This window comes from Pogona vitticeps, chromosome 8 (genome assembly GCF_051106095.1).
Source record: "Pogona vitticeps strain Pit_001003342236 chromosome 8, PviZW2.1, whole genome shotgun sequence".
Taxonomy (NCBI): Eukaryota; Metazoa; Chordata; class Lepidosauria; order Squamata; family Agamidae; genus Pogona; species Pogona vitticeps.
In genome coordinates this window covers 15,186,796-15,205,843 of record NC_135790.1, presented here as the reverse complement: position 1 = coordinate 15,205,843, position 19,048 = coordinate 15,186,796, and the positions used below count along the sequence as shown (strand labels likewise).

Sequence of the window (19,048 nt, the reverse complement as noted above, 5' to 3'; positions counted from 1 at the left end):
AGTTGGTTTATACAGTTCTGCCTTCCTTCCTTTCTAGCTGGAAACAAATCTATCTATATAGTCATTTCAGTCATTGGCATGCTTTTATGGCAGAGAGGGGCAGAGGCTAGCTCTGGGTATAATGGAACGTCTCTTGTTTTGTTAGCTGTCGATCAGAAAGGATTATAACTTTAAATTGTTTCTTTGATAGAAGCATGTAAACGAGTCCTCACTTACCTAAATTAAGCCACAAAGTGAAATCTATTGCCATGTTTTGAATTTTTGGTTAAATTCTTCTAGCTTTGTAGGAGAAGTGTAGGAATTCACAGAGCAAAATAGCTTCAGGTTCCTCAGATTAGTCTACCTTTTTTTCTCATTAGCTGGTACTTGCTGTCTCAATAACACTTTCCGACATTAGTGGTAGAAAGAATAAAAGATTTCATTACTTACAATAGAAAGATCAAACAGCAAGCTGACAAACATGACTACATTTAGTAACAAACTTCAGCATACTCTAGAGAGGGAAAAAGCTCTCAGCAGAGAGGCGGGGCTCTTTGAATTCAGAGAAAGGAATGATTGTCCATTGCCAGAGAGATTGACAGTCACCCCTGCCACATGTTCTCCAGGCAGCATGCACTGTTGTAAAAACTTCAACAATCTTGGAGTAATCAGAAGGAGGTTTTAGGTTTTTGTATAAAAAGATTCTGAGCTTAGCTCTGTCCTGGTACTCAAAGTTATGTGCTCAGAATTCTTTAATTCTACATGTTTTCAGCACCAATCTCTAGATGGTGGATGACAGAGATTTATTTAAAACAGCAGTGGGGTTAATCATTTCTTCAAATAAATTTTAGTTTGGACCTATTCTGAATTTGATTGTACTCAATTGGGGTACAAATTTTTCTTCTGAGTTGGCGTGTTGTTGATGGCTCTCTCTTCTTTATTCTCACCTGCTGTTTCTATTCCTCATTGGCTTTCTGTGCCTCTTCTCCCATCCCATCCCAGCAAAATAGGGCCTCGAAAGCCTTTTGTTTGACATCTGAGGAAGAGAAGGCTACTACCAAGAGCCAAGCTAGACATTGCAGATAAAACGCTTGTTATATCTGAAATCACGAGTGTTCAAGAGACATGATTCAGGCACTCTTTTATATCTGAGAAATCTAACTTTAAAAAGAAGAACATAATTATGTCCTGAATGCCAGTCATAAAGCAAAGCAAACTTATTTGCAGATGGTGTAATGTAAGGCAAGCTCCTGATGGGACAATCAGACACTTCAGAGTTGGGTGGGACAAGTTCACCAAATCTCAAAGTGGAAACCCAGAAAAGTATAACATGCAGAGCAATCTTGCACGAATGTGTGGAGGCGATATGTTCTCCATTAATTAATTTTTCCCCCAGAATTTTTGTAAGAGTGCTGTAGTTTACAGATGGGAGATACTATGAAGCATCCATTTCTGCCTCATCCCTTCACAACAGTTGGAGCCACTGCAGAACCATCAGAAAGCATTTGGCAGATTTTCCAGAGCAGTTTTTTTTTTTTTTTTTTTTTTTTTTTTTTTTTTTTTTGCACAGCAATTACTAGAGATTTATGCAATTAGCACTGTTAAAAGGAGACTCTGGGGCATTCTGGGCTTCTTGGCCCAATTATCTCAGAAGCTATTTTGGGTGCAGTTTTAAAATCCTTTTAAAATTATTATTTATATTTGGGGAGTGGTGTGTATATGTGATTTTGTTTAAGCATTTGTACAGTGGCCCTTTTTAAAGTTCGTAATGCAAGCCTATCTTATTTGCCTTGGCTGTCTGTTTCAGAAAAGTACTCCAAAGGGATATGGAAAGAAAAAGCTTCACTAGTTAGTTACTTCGGTTACAAGCTTCCACATGTGCCAGACTGTTATTTATATGGGTGTTTAATAAATTTTTTTCTTCAATTTTTTATTTGGAGAAAGTTCTTTTTACACACAATGTTCCAGCACAAACACACTTGTTCTTCTGCCCCAGCCTGAGAAAGAAGTCTTCCACATAATGCATAGCTGGCCTGTAGGGTTGGTGAGCAAAAGTATGGTGATGGTCGCAAATTCATGTGCTTTTGAAAGGGAGGGAATGAGAGAATTCCACGGCAGAATACAGTTGTCTGTTGCTGCTGATTACATCGGCAATATACTGCATTGTTTCCAATATTATCCAGCCTGTCTTATAATACAGATGTTAGAAATGGGAACTGCTGAAGTGCCAAAAGATATCTGATCATCACCTCCCATAGGTTGCAAATTTGCTTGTTTTCTTTTACATTTCATCATCAAGGCTTCATCCACAGGTATGGTTTCCTAGGTATGGAGTCTTGTAGCAGTTCTGTCTTTGGAAGACTAAGATAGTTTCAGTTTGTCAGTACTGTACAGCTTCTTATCTGTAAGGTATAGACTGGTTCAGAGAAAGTATTCTTCTGAATGAGAGAGTGCTCCTTGGCCCTCCCCTCCCCTTTTTCGCTTGCCAAATTCAACGGGCCTAGTTGTTCAAGTATGTATCGGCCAGCCAGCCGTATTGGAGTTAAAGATGAGAAATTCTCAAAAAACAGAGGTGGCCTCCCTAATTCGCCACTGATAGGATTTAGTATACACAGCTTTAAATGCAGGCTTTAAAGATTTGAGCACTCAGAGCCTTCGATTGATGAATCTGCTGGTTTCAGTTTCTTAAAATCTGAAATTCCTCCTATCCCAAACATGAAAAAAAAATCACAAATGTCAGGAAGTTCTTATCAAAAAGGAAAAGAAATGAAATTCTCAGCCATCCCTTGTGTGAAGAATTTTGATTTCTTATGCAGCCATAAAAGCTAAGAAGAAAGAGCAAGTGATACAAATGTGAGGAAAGATCACTAGTACAGTATATCAGCAAGACATTAGCAGTGGACCTTACTGTTGCACATTTCCCAACACTACCTGTTCTTGTATTTCTTCTACATTTATTGTTCGTTGAAACATTCTATAGAAGGAACCCGAGCCTGCTTACTTTATGGAAGTTTTGTTCTTTCCTCTTCTATTGTGGCTGTTTGTCCTTCCCAGCTCTAAGGAAGGGTATTACAGTGGCAACAAATCTTCCTGTTTCCAAAGCACCTTGCTGCTGATTAATTAAATCGTTCAGTGGATAAGTGACAGCTTTTGTCACGCTTTGCACTAAGTCAGGAAAAAGTTTGAAACACCCAAGTTCGCTGTGAGTTTCCAAACACGAATTGACTACATATCATTTGAGAGCAATATCACAAAACAGTTATACTTCCCCGGAAGCATTTTTTTCTTAATACTGTATTGGTTCATGTATTGTCCTTTCACATACTCTAATGCCTTACTCAATAAGGCATTGGCTAGAAGTCGCAAGTAACCACATAATTTATTTTGGTGGTGATCTGTCCACATACTGAGCAACTCTGCTTTTTATTCTTTATGGAGTATATGCTTAAGAGAAATAAAACCACCTCACTTTCCCTATTCATGTTGTTTTACGTCAACACTCTGTTCCATGAAGCGCTCTGACTCCAAAAATATGCCATACTGAAACTTCATTTTTATATATATTTATACATTTGTATCCCACTTGTCTAATGTTTCCATGCCATTCAGAGTAGCTAAGAGCATTATAATAATCTGGATGGGTGGGTGGAGGGGTTACCCTTAAAAAAATAAAATATAATCAGTGAAAACTAAATTTAGAAACAGCACAATATAAAACAAAATGGCTAAATCAGCACAACGTTCATTACCAAAAACCTTGTAAACTAGACAACAACAGTAATAACAACCAGGTATATTTCAAAGCAAGAAGAGGTTTGACATACCATATGGAGGAAAAAGTTCAATATTTTTGATGCCTCCATGGAAAACACCCCAGCACTAGAAAGAATTATCTTAAAACATGGGAAGGTAGGGGCCTGGGGGACGCCAACATGTGCCCTCCAGCTGCTTTTGACTTGAAATGTGTGCTTGGTTGTGTATTCTCTTGTGTGTCCAGCATATGCCTGGTACCTCAATTGGCTATTATAGCTTCCACATTTTTTTTCTTGCATGTGCATTAACATCCGATAGGGTTTTGATATAGATATTTTTAAATTTAACAGCACTGTAACTGATGCAAAATCAAAGTGAGCTAGCCATCTTGCTTCTACAACCTTTTTAGCAGCTGCATTGTGCACCAGTTAAAGCTTCCAAAGTGTCTTCAAGGCAGCCCCAGGTGGACAGTGTTACCACACCGCCGTCTAGATGTAAGCATTGCCAGAATGACTTGAGGACTGGCTCTGGCTTCTCCTGCAGCTGAAGGTGATAAAAAGGCATGCCCAGGCATTAGCAGCAATTCACACTTTATTTTCAACCATTTGTATTCCATTTTTATCTTGTAGAATAACTCAAAGAGGGCTAAGAGCAAAAAGCATGGAAGCCATTGGAGATCTAAAGAGAAAAGCAAAAACTTTGCACCGTTGCAAAAGAGTCCCACTGCAAGCAACTTTTAGATGACCCTAACCAGGAAGCCACCAATGGATTCCCACAGCCGGCTTTTTAAGAAAACATTCATCCTATTAAGCCCCATGAGATTTATTCATTTTTTATTAGGCTTTGTGCTGTCTTTTAAATCCCTCCATTCTCAGCAAGCACTCCTGGAATTTAGTTTATTGTGGCAATAACTCAAACTCACTGTATGCAATGACTTAAAATGCCCACTGAGCATGTTTGTTTTTCTGCTTAGATAGAAATAACCCATCAGGAGAGGCTTCTTGAGGGAAACAGAATTGCTCCCGTATCACTTGCTATAGATTTTAGCTTAGAAGTTGTAGCTTCTTGTGGAGGTGTTAATCCAAGGGCGGCTTTTATTAAATGAGAGCGCCTGTATAAGTTTGTGTTGCAGAGGTCGGTTGTTGATGGAAGGTGGCATCTGAGCAAGAAATGTCGTATGGGATGCCGGATCCCTCCTTAGGCTGTATACCTGAATTCTACACCTGTGTCCTGTTGCACAACTGGGGGTCAGCCCAGTCTTGGCAGGGACTGCCACTGTCCTTAACTTTAATCTTTCACCACATCAGCTCCTTTAACAAGGACTGAGTTTCTGGGTTTTTCCTGTGCTTAAAACAGCTGCCTTCTGGGAACATAGACGATCAAAGACATGGTATTATAATAAGTCCCATGTCTCTTCTGTAGCATTTTTTTTAATGGTGGTGGTTCATGGAGATGATTAGTGACAAAATAAGGCTTAGAGATCTTGTATAATAGTCTTTGTGCAAGAGCTTTGCTTGGAAGAAAGCATTTACAAATTACTAGTTACTTGTTTTGACTTTTTTTTCTAATAAGAAAGATATAACTAATATAAAGTGATGAAAATACACTTGCAATGTAACTTTAGCTCATAGTTATCTTTACAGTTGTAAGGTTCGTCCTTATGAGATGGCGGAGAAGGAATATCACATGGCAAGCAATGGTTCAGCTAGTGGCTTCCACAGCCAGCATGAAAAGGAGGAGAGGTCCCTTGTTCCTGTAAGAGTTGCATAGAAGAGGGAATTTCTGCAGGTGGTGAAAATTCCTTCTTCCACCCTCATATTAAAGGCACAGAAGTCATCTGCTCTTTATCATACGGCCACCTAAGCAACACCACAGTAGACATGAGAGTGTGTTGTATGTCACATACTAGTGTCTGTGTAAATTCAGTGGGATCTTTAAAGTAACTAAGAAGGGATTATTTAATTATTTCTGAAACAGAGGAAAGTGGAGAGTTTGCATTCAACTGTAATAGTAGCTACTTCTGTAGACTTTGAAACGATTACTGCAGCTAATTGTATTTTAACAATAACTTTCTGACATTTGAAATCAAATCTGGAAAGTGTTAGAGAGCAGAAGAGGGAGGCAAGGCTTGAACAGCCTTCCTTCCTCCCATTCAGATTACAAATTTTGAACGGTATATAGGCCAGACTAGTCTATTAATTTCCGTGTTTGCATACAATGTAGCTTTTTCTGTTTTTTTCTTGTAAAATGAGCAGCTGCGGCAGGGAAAGTGAGAGATCAATTAGAGCAGTAGTAGCCAACCTTTTTCGAGTCACGAGCCCCCCCTCTTTTTACACTAGCTAAATAATCTGTGACTCACCCACCCACAATTTTCGCATAAAAATGCATTTTTAATGGGGTAAACTCATCCCTTCTCAGAAAGTAGAGGTTTCTTTCTCCTCCAAATAGCCTGTTTCTCATACATACACATATATGCTAATTTTAATATCCCACTCTGAAATGTTGAGGAAGGAATTATTTAACACAGGCTACAACACATATAAGGTGACCCCTGAACCCCCGCCCCTGAAAACACTTTGTGACCCCAGGTTGAGAACATTGGGTTGGAAGATATTCCTTCGGAGGAGTTTAATCATTTCTTCTGTCCTATAATCCTGAAGATCCCTCTTTCTGCAAAAGATTACAAGACCTGCCCCAGCAAACGAGCTGCTTCTGGAATCTTTCCATTGCAGCAAGTTCATCTCATACTGTTTTTGATGATTCAAAGGGTTGCATGCGAGAGTGCGCAGAACTTGGAAAACTTGCAGGTTCAGACTAAAACTCTCAGAATCCACCAGCCATATGTAGACTGTGGGATTCTGAATGTGCAGTCTTCAAAAGTAATTTATCCACACTCTGGCAATGGGCTATAAATCAGAGTTCTCCTGTATTGTAGCAAGCCAATTTGCTAGGGCCCACCTATTAAGTCTTCAACCCTAGCGTTACCAAATCAACACATTGCTGCCCTCCCCTGTCTGAAATCACTCGTTCGTGGGAAGTCATCTAAAGTTCTGCATCTAAAGCAGCCCCAGTAGTAATCTTAGTCATTTACACAGAAGAGCTTTGAATAATCCCTGAAGGCTTGTGGAGTATAGTCATAATAGCCCTTCTCTCTCACTCTTCAGCACCCTTATCCGACAGAGGATGAGAAGAGGCAGATAGCAGCTCAGACAAACCTCACGCTCTTGCAAGTCAACAACTGGTGAGTGAAATCTTGATCTTCCCCTCCTTACCCTTAACACTCAAGGTGGAAAAGACAGCCCCCTCCCCAAGAGGTGTTTGCTTAGTCTACGTTCTTATCCCTGTTCTTGCCTCAACATTCCACCTAGAAAAAATTTGTGAATGGAGAAGTTTCAAATGTGGACAGAATCCTTGGAGAGGTGAAGGCTACCAAATGTCTGTCGGACCCTTGCCCTTCCTGGCTTATAAAACCTGCCAGAGAAGGGCTGGCTGAGTGGGTAGGAGTGGTGGATGCCTCCTTGCAGCAGGGTCGGATCCCTGCATGCTTAAAGGAGGCAGTAATAAGATCATTGCTGAAAAAGCCCTCCTTGGATCTCACAATACTGGATGATTACCGGCCAGTCTCTAATGTTCCCTTCTTGGGCAAAGTGCTAGAGCGGGTAGTGGCTTCTCACCTCCAGGAGTTCCTTGACTCATTTCTGAGCCTGGATGTCCAGATTTTGGTGGTGGCCGGGGGTGCCTCTGGCAACAGTTAAAACTAGTGGAGAGGTCTGATCTGGCCACACTGATACACACCTTAGTTACATCTCACCTGGATTACTGTAACATGCTTTCTGTGGGGCTGCCTTTGAAAAGTGTTCAGAAACTTAAGTGGTTCTAAACTGCTGCAGCCAGCCAGGTGGTCAACTGGGGCTGGTTGCACAGCCCACTGTTTCAGCAGCTCCACTGGCAGCCAATCCATTTCTGGGCCCAATTCAAAATGCTCGTTTTTAACCTATAAACAGGTTGGGTCCCAACTAGTTCAAAGGCCATGCCTCCCTTTATGAGCCTGCCTGGGTTTTAAGATCATCCAAAAGGGCTTTCTCTCGGTCCCACCAGCCTCACGAGCACACTGGGGTAGACACGGGAGGAGGGCCTCCTCTGTGGCTGCTCTCAGACTCTGGAACTCCCTCCCACAGGAAGTATTTGCTGCTCATCCACAGGCAGATGAAGACCCTTCTCTTCAGGCAAGCTTTCCCTTTAATGATTGGCTGCCTGAGAGGGGCTTTTTAAAAATGTATTGTTGTTCCATGTTGTTTTTAAATGTGTTTTTAGTATTGATTTTACTTACCATTTTAATATAATATTTGTTCCATTTTTAAAATTTGTACTTACTATTTTTAGCTTTGAAATACTGCCTTTTTAATGAATTTAGCTGCCTTGAGTCCTTTTTAAGGAGAAAGGTGGGGTAAAACAAAATAAAACAATAAATAAAAAGACATACATATTTTTGGAGAAGCCTGGAAATCCAAAAAATATTCCTTTGTTTTGCACCATAATGCAAATATAATTCATTTTATACTTTCAGATTAATATTGCAATCCAAAACTCAATAATACAATTTATCCCTATAAAGTTACAGTTCTGCCAATTTTGCAATGGAGTTCCCAAGTCAAAACATGGGTACAAAAATGTATATATTATTGGAAAGTGCATGCAAAATGCATGTATTTATTAAAATATTGTAAATTAATTGTATTAGGAGAATTCATTGACCACAAAAAGTGTGGTATTCAAGCTGCATGCAGAAGCAGTATACCAAGGAAAAATGTGCCAAAAATACACAATAGCTGTGAATGCCCAAAATCCGAACTTGGATTCCTGGTTGCAAACTAATTTTTTAGTATTATGTGATGCACAATGGCAATTAGTAAGTGCTAGAACAAGAAGCAGATCAAGGAATTTTGCTGCTTGAGGCTACTGACAAGCTGGCACCCCATTTTTTTCAACATATCAAGCAAAGAGTTTTCTCTTCAGAGAGGCTATCTCTCAGTGATGACCTGCGTAAGAGTTGGGCTGTTGTTGTTCTTGTTTGCTTTGTTTTGATTTAATTGTTTGTTTTCTCCCTCCCCATCCAGGGTTTTGTGCTGTTTGTTTTCAGTGTTGTAAGCCACCTTGAGTCCTCTTGAGGAGAAAGGCAGGGAATAAATATTTTAAATAAATAATAATATCAGTGCTAACTAGGCTGGTAGCTGAATCATGCTTCCACGCTGGTGGTAGAATACCATCCTCTGTCCCAGTGAGAATGGTGGATGAACCTGCATGGCCAAAGGCAAGGTACATACAGTGGTGCCTCGCTTGACGGCGTTAATTCGTTCCAGTGAAATCGCTGTCTTACGAAAACGTCATCAAACGAAATAAAAAACCCATTGAAACACATTGAAAACCGTTCAATGCGTTCCAATGGGCTGAATACCTGCTCGTCCAGCGAAGATCCTCCATACGGCGGCCATTTTCGGTGCCTGTAAAGCGAGGAATCCGTCCTAGAAAACAGCGGGGGGCCATTTTCTTCAGCCAGCGGCCATTTTGAACCCGGATGATCAGCTGTTTGCTGATCGCCATAAAGCAAAAATCGGTTCCCAAAGCAGGGAACCGATCATCGCACAGCGAAAAAAAACCCATTTAAAACATCGTTTTGCGATCGCAAAAGCGATTGCAAAAACAACGTAAAGCGGATTCGTCATAGAGCGGGGTAATCATGCAGCAGGGCATGACTGTACCTCTGATGTTTCAACACTCTTCTAGGCCCTCAGCATCTTCAACCTAGGTCAGTTGTTCTACTTTGCCTAATGGCAGAATCAGCCACATCACATACAGTTAAGAAGACCTGTGTCATGACGCAGAGACCAGGAGTGATCTGGGCATGGAATCACTCATAGGCTGAGGAACTAGTGGTGCCTGCCAAGGAAACACCGGGCCTGAGCACCCTGAGAAGGCCAGAGGCGTTTGCCTGAGACCTTTGTGACCCAATACCTGGCTCAATGCTGGCAGCCCCCAGCTTTCGGCTCTGGGACAGGTGATTCTTCTTCAAGAGCTCTCTAATCCCTGGAGCTAGGGCACCCCATGCTATCAGCATTTCTTGAAGATGAAAAGAAGTATGAGGCTCCACAGCAAAGCCCTATCTTTTGAAGGCCGTGGGAAGAGCAAAGTGTGCAGCTTATATACCGCCCCATAGTGCTTCAAGCACTCTCTGGGCGGTTTACAAGTTAGTTATGCAGGCTACACATTGCCCCCCCTCAGCAAGCTGGGTACTCATTTTACCGACCTCGGAAGGATAGAAGGCTGAGTCAACCTTGAGCCGGCTACCTGGGATTTGAACCCCAGGTCGTGAGCACAGTTTTGGCTGCAGTACAGCGGTTTAACCACTGCGCCACGAGGCTTCCTGCCACGTGGTACCATTTAGGCGGGGTGCTCTTGACCAAGAAGTATAAAAGGCCCCAGATGAGCTTCCAGTCTTGTTTGAACCAGAGGTTTGCTTGGTGGTCTCCCAGGTGCTGCGCTGTCTACCCAACCTGGCGGCTTTAGCACCTGGCTGCCACACTGGGCCTTGCCATTTTTTGCCCCCTGCTGTCCCATGGATTTCCATTGCCAACTGAGACACAATGGCCATTCCCCTCTGCCTTTTTAGACTGCAGTTTCAAAATGTCTTTTGCAACCATTGGTTGAGTGGTGGGTCAATAGAAAAAAATGATAAATATTGATCACGCTCAGCTTTCAATTAAAAGGAAGGCAGGCAGGCAGGTAGGTAGGTTAGAGCTCTACGAACAGAAGATATTCTCTTGGGTAAAAATAATGTGCTTTTGGCAGGGGGACTTTGGGAGAGATGGGGCAAATAAAGCCCTTTAAAGAGTCTTTCTGGTGATAACCAAGACATTCCCACTTTTTCATTGCTGTTACAAAAAGATTTCCCACCCTCCTCCTCATTAAAGGCAATGAAGGGCCGGGCGGGGGGGGGGAACCTTCCGGCACCTTCCTGTCAGTCACCCTTTCTGGAATGCATTAGGAGTGAGTGGGGCCAAGTCACTTCTCCTTACTCCCGCCACACACTGAGAAATACAGTTGAGCACATTTGGTGTGCAGTTGTATTTGCAAACTCTCTTTGGCCACAGTGCCTAGGCAAAAATTTTGCATTGTGCCCTTCCTGAGTCATTCCAGAAAAGTGTAACTAGTGGGAAATGCAAGAGGTATCAAGCGTTTTAAAAAGTATATCCTAAAAAACAGGAAAATTGAAATTTTGATTTATCTAGCCATGGCAGTCCACACACACACACACTAAAATTCAGTGACATGGCCTCCATTTTCACAGAAGAAAAATATTCAGGGAAACCCTGGGTCAATTCGTCTCCAGCTATTCTCCATAGATGATATACAGTATCTTTAAAGCTACTGATTGTATTATAGTTTTAGTTCTTGTGAGCTGCCTTCGGTCCCCTCTTGGGAGAAAGGTAGTATATGATTTATATAAATAAATAAATAAATAAATAAATAAATAAATAAACAAATTCAAGTAGTATGTAAAAGCCCTTGGGAATGCATAGTATGCAGTTCCTTTTTCCTCCTGCCCATCGTCAGGGTCTCGATAGATTCTAGATCTCACCACATGAGGGCATACTCAGAAAACAAATGCAATCATGCAGAAATAGAAAGAAAAAGTTGCATCACAGATACATAAATAAATCCCAAGCAGCAAGAAGGGGGAGGGGTTTTGATGGAGTGGCAAGCAGTAAAAAATTAGCCATGGCAACTTTGTTTGTGGTGCTTTCTACCAGATCAAAATGAAAAATGTCTCTCACATTTTACTTACACCGTAAGTGATGCAGAAATTTAAACAGTCAGTTTCATGGGAAAGTTATGGAATATCGGAAACAAAACGAAAGGGGAAAGAAGAAATGGTTCCCATCCGAAATGTGAAACTGAAATCAGCTCAAATAACTCTTTACTGCCAATTTATAATCAGTATGGGACATTATCAAAAAATAGTGTTTCCATCCCTGGTATCCATTTTGTCACTGACTTCTTCACCCCATCCGTCAAATTTTGGAAATGGTTCTGTTTGGACCATGACTCTTAGCGTCCTCCAGCCAACATGCCCAGGACTGAACAGAGGATTCTGGAAAATGTGGTTCAAAAAAGTAACTTTTCCAAACTTTGCATCCAGTGTAAGATTTGATACATCTTTTTAAAGCTAGCACACATTAATTTCATCAGCATTTTGTGTGGGTTTTTTTGTTTGTATTTTGTTTTTAGAATTTAACTACTACCACCCCCCCAAAAAAATAATAAATTAGCAGTAACCAGAAAATATTGTAAAATGCATAGATACTTTGATTTATCCGGTAAACCCTTGTATATGTATACTTTTTAAATGTCATGAATTATATATAAGTAAAATACAGAATACCTCTCGAAAGCCGCCTCTTTAACCATTGGTTAAGAATTTTTGATGTGCTGAAATGTTTACAAGCATAGAAACTGGTACTGTTGTTTTCTGCAAAAGGCAGAGGATTGTTTATTTTGGAATTCTAGTATAAATCCTAGGATTTATAGAGGGGATATTTTGGAATTCTGGCCAGAACTACTGAATGGATTTACCACAAGCAGTATATGTGCAAAAAGCAGGGCAGGCTGAAGTCATGTTGAAGCCTGATGCCTCCCAAAAACATTCTCCAACACTGTTGAGGAGGGCAGTGTTTGGAGGTGCAAGACAGGCAGTGTGGCCTGCTACTCTTTTTTTAAACACCTTCCTGCCGCCTCCTAGCACTCGCTGCCAGAGGCAACTTCCCCCACTTTGCCTAATGATGGGACTAAAATGGTTTGAATGCTCCTGGCGGGAATGGGTGGGCGAGTAAAATGAATGGAACTTCATGCAAAGAATTGTTAATTTTAATTCTAAATAATTCTGAAGAGAGATTAAAACTAGAGTCTCCAAATTCGTTTCTTAACATTGCAACACAGCATAAAGGGCATTGTGAAAGTGTAAATAAATGCACCCACTCATACTTTTCTTTTCCTGCCCTCTCAATCCTGACGGGAAGGTTCATCAATGCCCGGAGACGTATTCTGCAACCCATGCTTGATGCCAGCAATCCGGATCCTGCCCCCAAAGCCAAGAAGATTAAGTCCCAGCACCGGCCTACGCAGAGATTCTGGCCAAACTCCATTGCAGCTGGAGTGTTGCAGCAGCAAGGGGCCAACCATGGCACCAATCCTGATGGTAAGAGAATTGGCGCATGGGTGGAGCAAGTAGTCAGTTCAAGTGATGCCTTGAACTATGGGCAAGACACCTGAGCGACTGGCACCAAGTCCAGGGCTCCCCAGGTGGACGCACCTCTTCCTCATGACATCAATATGGAGTGGGCTCCAAGCTTTTTAAAGTTTTGTGTCCCATTCTAAGAGATGTCATTTGTAAGGCTTTACTACTGGCAAAATGAGCTTTAAGATACAATATATGGGTATTTTTGTTCTTGCGTACCACCAGAATGTGGCCCCAGCGATATATATCCCTAAAATGGAATGATGCCTTCAAACTGAAAGTGGTGCCCCACTCTTGAGGTAGTGCAGGCTCCTGGTTTTGTCAAGAGGAGTGGGCAGGCTCCAGAGGTGGGCTGGCCATGTGCACCGCATCCGCTGGGGCCACATTTTCAGTTTTGATGCACCACTAAATGTGCCACATTTTCAGTGGAGTGTTGCAAAATATTGGCATATGTACAATTTGATCTTAAAGTTGGATGCATAGGGAATTTTGATGGTGCAGAAATAAATGTGTCAGGGAGATGTCAAAACCGCTGGACACATACATATGGCCTACATCTATATTGCCCATTTCTGCTTTGCCTTTCCACTCTTTCCTGATCTGAGCAATGAAGACCCTTAAATATGTGTTTGTTTCTTTGCACAAATTCTTTCTTGCAGCTGTTCAGATATTGTTAGAATTCTGGATTTGTTTTTGAAGCAAAACAGAACTCTTTGCCATTGATTCAGGTCAGATGAAAAGGCACCTAGAGCTGGCCTTTTCCCAGTCGGTCGCTTCATCCCTTCCTTTGCCTTCTCCAATCCATGCCTATACGTCCTGGTTTGTATCAGACTGTTAGATAGCTCAGCTATTTAGGTCTCTGGCTGCAGAGCCAAAGGTTAGGAGTTCAGTTCCTCACGGTGATCCAGTGGGTCCCTTCCAGCTCTGCAGAAAATACGTTTGAAATAGATTGACGGATGGAAAGTGGAGACAAGAGAAAAAGAATGTAACATTTTAAGAACAATTTTATTCCAGGGTGAGCTTTTGTGGGTAAAAGTCCACTTTCTCAGACACTGGAATGCACATGTGTGACTTCTATATTTATACATATCCCCATTAGGAAGAGAACTTTGATCCATAAAAGTTCACTGTGAAATAAAATTATTAAAGTGGTATATATATATCTTGCTTGCTTGCTTGCTTGCTTGCTTGCTTGCTTGCTTGCTTGCTTGCTTCCTTCCTTCCTTCCTTCCTTCCTTCCTTCCTTCCTTCCTTCCTTCCTTCCTTCCTTCCTTCCTTCCTTCCTTCCTTCCTTCCTTCCTTCCTTCCAGGGACCCTTAGTTAGCTCCCAGTTATAAGGGTATCCATCTACATAGAGCTCCCTCCATGGAGTAGGCCTGCATTTGGAAATAGCCTCTTGCAATGCCATATCTGCTTTGGAGGGCCAGGAGACATTCTGGAATAGTCTCCAGGAGATGTGGAGTATTGACAAAAACTTCCCATGCTTCTGTCAAAAGTCAGTAGTTGCAGGACTTGTCCTCATTGTTTGTTTTCTTACTGTGGGATCCTTGTTAAGCCTCCAAAAATGACAACAGTATTGAAAACAGGGTTTTGTAACTTTTCTGGACTAATGAATTGCACTTGAGGTGATGACTTTGGGCTTAAGCCAAATTTAGATCTCAATGGGAGGCTATGTGTTTATTTAATTAAGGATGCATGTGTGGGACCCTCCTCTGCCCCCAACCTTACCTCACAACAATCCTGTTTACTGCTGTTTCTCTTTTACCAGATGGAAGGACTCTTAGCACAATGTTACAACAGCTGTTCGTTCTTCCTTCTAGGCTCCATAAATATGGACAACCTCCAATCCCTCTCCTCTGATAATGCCACCATTGCTATGCAGCAAGCCATGATGGCCGCTCATGATGACTCACTGGATGGGACAGAAGAGGAGGAGGAGGATGAAATGGAAGAGGAGGAGGAAGAAGAAGAGGAAGAGGAGGAAGAGGAGCTGGAGGAAGATGCTGAGGAGCTCCAGACAACAAATGTTAGTGACCTTGGCTTGGAGCACAGTGACTCACTTGAGTAAAATGACTTGGGTCCATGCTGGAGAGGTAGCCTCCCAAGAAACTGTTTGACCTGCTTGCATAAATCATTGGCCTGAGAAAATGTAGTGAAAGCCTGAACTTTAACATACAAGCCGTGCATCTCTTTTAAAAGATATAATTAATTCAACAACAGTACCTGTTCTCAAGCGTCCTGCTTACTTGCTCTCGGTTGCAGGAACAGGCACGGATGCCTATTTCAGAGACTCTGTGAAATGTGCAAACAGATTATTTAAGTGAAGGACACACATTTACAAGGCACATATTGTGGCCAGTTCTTCCTCTGCCCCAAATCAATCCCTTTTGTTTTTGATAATGACAACAAAAGTGTTTTTAGGGTAAGCTGTTTTCTGTATGACTGAATGTTTTATGGATGTTCTAATGCAACGCCTTTTTGTGACATGCAATTGAGAGGCAAGTCTGTTTTCACTGCTTTTATGAAAGATTTATAGATACAAAAAGAGAGAGAAAAGATTGATGGTTTTTACAGCAAAAAGATACTAAAACGACTGTAATGATTATAAATACCTAGATGTAGAAAAATCAAGAGTTTGCAAATTGGGGAGGGAGGAATAACATATGAACACTGAGAAAATTTAATACCGGAAAAACATTGACTCCTAGATGGTTTTAAAAATTGGATTCCAGATCTTCAGGACTTCTTGGAATTGAAGATGTACAGAGAAGGCCTGTGCTTTTGTGGTCAATTGGTAAAATACAAACTGCACTGCAAACATTTTGGGAAGGAAGCTAAAAAGCTGTAGTCTTTTGAAGGGGGTGTCATACTAGCAACAGTTCTGGTTTGATTCCCTATTTCAGAGAATAGATGTCAGCTACCCCAGAAAGAATGCCCCTAAATAATTATGTTAATTGTTTAGAGGATCACAAACGGAGAAGCAAATGTCAAATTTTTATGCATTGGTTGAAGCAGGCCTAGATTTCCAAATGTTTGCAAGCTTACAGGCAAGGGGGGAAATCCTTCTTGGCTTAGAGACAATACACAGTAAAGAGGGAAAAATATTCTAGAGCTTGGTGGAATGATCACGGCCCATTCCACCGTCTCCTTCCCTTGAAACTCCTCACCAGTCTCTCTTTATCTCATATTGCTCTGCCACCCCTGAGCATCCACACATTTGACTGGATGTGTTTTATACATTCAGGGTTGGGATCAAATTCAAAACAGGATTCCTCTGCCCACTCCCTCCATTACACCTTATAACACAACACACCCCAATATGGAGGTCACTTTGAATCATTCCATGATAGTCCTTGTCACTATATAATGAACCAATTTTACCCACTAGCTCTGTGGGGTGGTTTTGTGGCATTTTCCATCCTGCTGTGGTCACCTTTTTCTAAACTTATTTGTAGCACCACTGTATGGGGGAAGGACGGCCCAGTCTGTGGAGGGAACTGCTGAACACAATGAGCTTACCTGGCAGTGACATTTTTAAGCTGCTTCCATGTGTCAGCCACAATGTGAACATTGGCCTTAAAAATGCTTTTGTGTGTGTGTGTCTAAAGCTATTTCCCCCACTTCATATTCAAGAACATGTCCAACATAACCCTCGGAACAGAGAGTTTCAATTCCTATTGAGGTTCCTAGAATGTAGATCTGGAGGACACAGATCAATCAAAACCTAAGCAGAACCCATGCATGTGGAAAGAGACTCCTCTTTTCCTATGTCACCTTAATGAGCAGGTGTACTTTTAAGACCAAGTGAGTTTGGTGCATAAGGCTAATCTCTATGATGGTGCTATTACAGAAACATCAGCAGCATTTTCCTCCTGAGGACCATGGCTACACCTCCCACCACCAACCCCCCAAAATTGTGCTTCTGGCCCTTCTGCAAGCACATCAGTGTGAACATTTCATAGACATGAGTTGTTTGTGTTGATTGTGCTAATATGAGGAAGTCTCAACAACAACGGATACTCCTTTTCCATTTATATGGCCATGGAGGCTTTGCTTCTTAATGGCAAACATGCAGTAGTTCCATGGGGTTTCTGCAGACTAGCACGGAGCTCATTTTTGTCCATTATACCCTACTGTCATGAGGTGGAAGGACACAGAGGAGAAAGGTTGGCTGTTTTCTCCAGATATCTGCAGTTGGTGTACATCTAACACACCCCCAATATCCTTTCATCTTTGCTGTGTAGGCACAGCACAGTCCTAACTGTTATTTACCCAGACATAAGCCCCTGTGAGACTTGCTCCTTGATAAAGTCTCTACCTTGGTAATGGATTGTGTCGCTTTTATGCAGCCCAGATGAAAAATAATTGTGATTAATGTGACCATTTTGTGCCACTGGCAGTAATGCAAGAAATGTCTGTTAGAAATAACTATTAAAACCAAAACCAAAATCACTTTGTGCTGCCCCTGACCACTCAGGTGAGCAACACAGTCCCTTGCCCCAATTTTGGAGACAGAGGAACTGCCAGAAACCCATCCTGCTTCTCCACCACCACCACAATAACCATGCTGCTCTCTCTTCTAAAACAACCCCTTTACACCCAGCCCCTTGTGAAAAAATAAAAGTAAAAAATAAGGGGCATGGACTTATATTCCTCATTTTTTCCTGACCCAGTTTCATTTTCGGACTCTGGTGCAGTAAAGAGTAGGTCAAAGGCCCCGAACCCACCTCAGTTGCTCACCCCTGGTATACACAGCTGGCCTTGGGGCCTATGTTCCAGCCAAGTCTTGGGGGGTCTTTGGCCAGGAAGCTTTCCGAGAATTCATTCCCCGAGGGTATCTCCCTGTTCGTTGTTGGCACAATTGCCTCTGCTTGCATGCTTTTTTTCTTCCCTCTCTGCCCAGTCTACACTGTCTCTTCTGCATTGGCCCTCTTGGTCCTTTGGTTGCTCTTATGAGAATAAGTGGACCACTAGCAGCAAGACGGAGGAGGAAAAAATAGCCGGGCCCATGGATTGGCTGTGGGCCTCTCACTGGGGTGAGATCTTCAGCACTTACCCAGGGATGCTGTTTGCGACTTTCGTGCCTCTCCTCCCTCTGTTCCACAGGTTTCAGATAAGCTGTTCCCTCACCAATAGTTTGGAGGCTAATCACCACACGTTCTCCATGTGCTTCAAACTGCCAGCTGTGTCACGGCGCAACGAAAAGGCCATCTGGAGCCATTCTGGGCCTCTCAAGCCCACCCTAAGTTGGAAGTGACTTGCAGCACATAAGAACAAGCTGTGGACCAAACAAAAGAGTCTCCACCATCCTCTGGATTACTTCGCTCACTCTTTCATCCTCCACCCAATACAACAGGATCAAGACAGAGAACACCTTAAATTGTTACTAATTTTGCTTTGTACATTGTGCTCAGGAAAATATTTACAGTGTACAAAACAAAATGTTATCATCCTGTTTTATCACCTTTTTTGTGCAAACAGTTGCAGTCTTCTTGATTAGCAGGTTGTCAATTTTCCCTGACATGAATGTATTTCTCGCAGAAACATCTGATGTTTAATGTTTCAGCACAGTTGTAAGACTTCAGTAATCTTATTTATAATCTGTGTTATCCAATCAGCTCGGATTCTTCTGTTTCCTTTTAGGGGCACAGTTACAAAGAAACTCACATTTCCAAAGTGAAATGGGGCAAAATAGTTTCCCCCCTCTTTTGGGTCTGTCTTCCTTGCCAGTGAAAACAAAAAACGGTCCTGCCTGCCCCCTTGCAAACGGTCCACATGCCTTCCTCGGTGCATCAGCCAAACGAATCCTGAACTTCCAAGACAAACGTTTTGCCCACTGTGATGTTTTATTACACATTAAAACTTTATTTGCCTCAAATGATTCCTTTCTCCTCACACACAAAGCACAGTTTCCTGTCCTTCTTTTGGCTCTTTGAGGAGTTGAGAGGTTTAGTCAATCGTTTTACATTAAGGATTAAATCAACAATAATTCCTTCGGAATGTATTGGAATATCAGTGGGCATT

The 19,048-nt window shown here is 41.9% G+C and overlaps 1 protein-coding gene across 10 annotated transcripts in view; it reads left to right on the top strand.

Annotated features, from left to right (window-relative positions):
* PKNOX2 (PBX/knotted 1 homeobox 2) overlaps positions 1 to 18,612 on the top strand; it is a 529,964-nt gene extending 511,352 nt beyond the window's left edge. For all 10 annotated transcript variants that reach the window (XM_078379795.1, XM_078379793.1, XM_078379794.1 and 7 more), the window contains 3 exons: positions 6,897 to 6,973; positions 12,807 to 12,985; positions 14,845 to 18,612. In XM_078379795.1, the coding sequence (XP_078235921.1) occupies positions 6,897 to 6,973; positions 12,807 to 12,985; positions 14,845 to 15,092 (504 nt within the window). In that variant the 3' untranslated portion in view covers positions 15,093 to 18,612. The remainder of the gene's footprint in view (positions 1 to 6,896; positions 6,974 to 12,806; positions 12,986 to 14,844) is intronic.
* Positions 18,613 to 19,048: the final 436 nt, after the last annotated feature.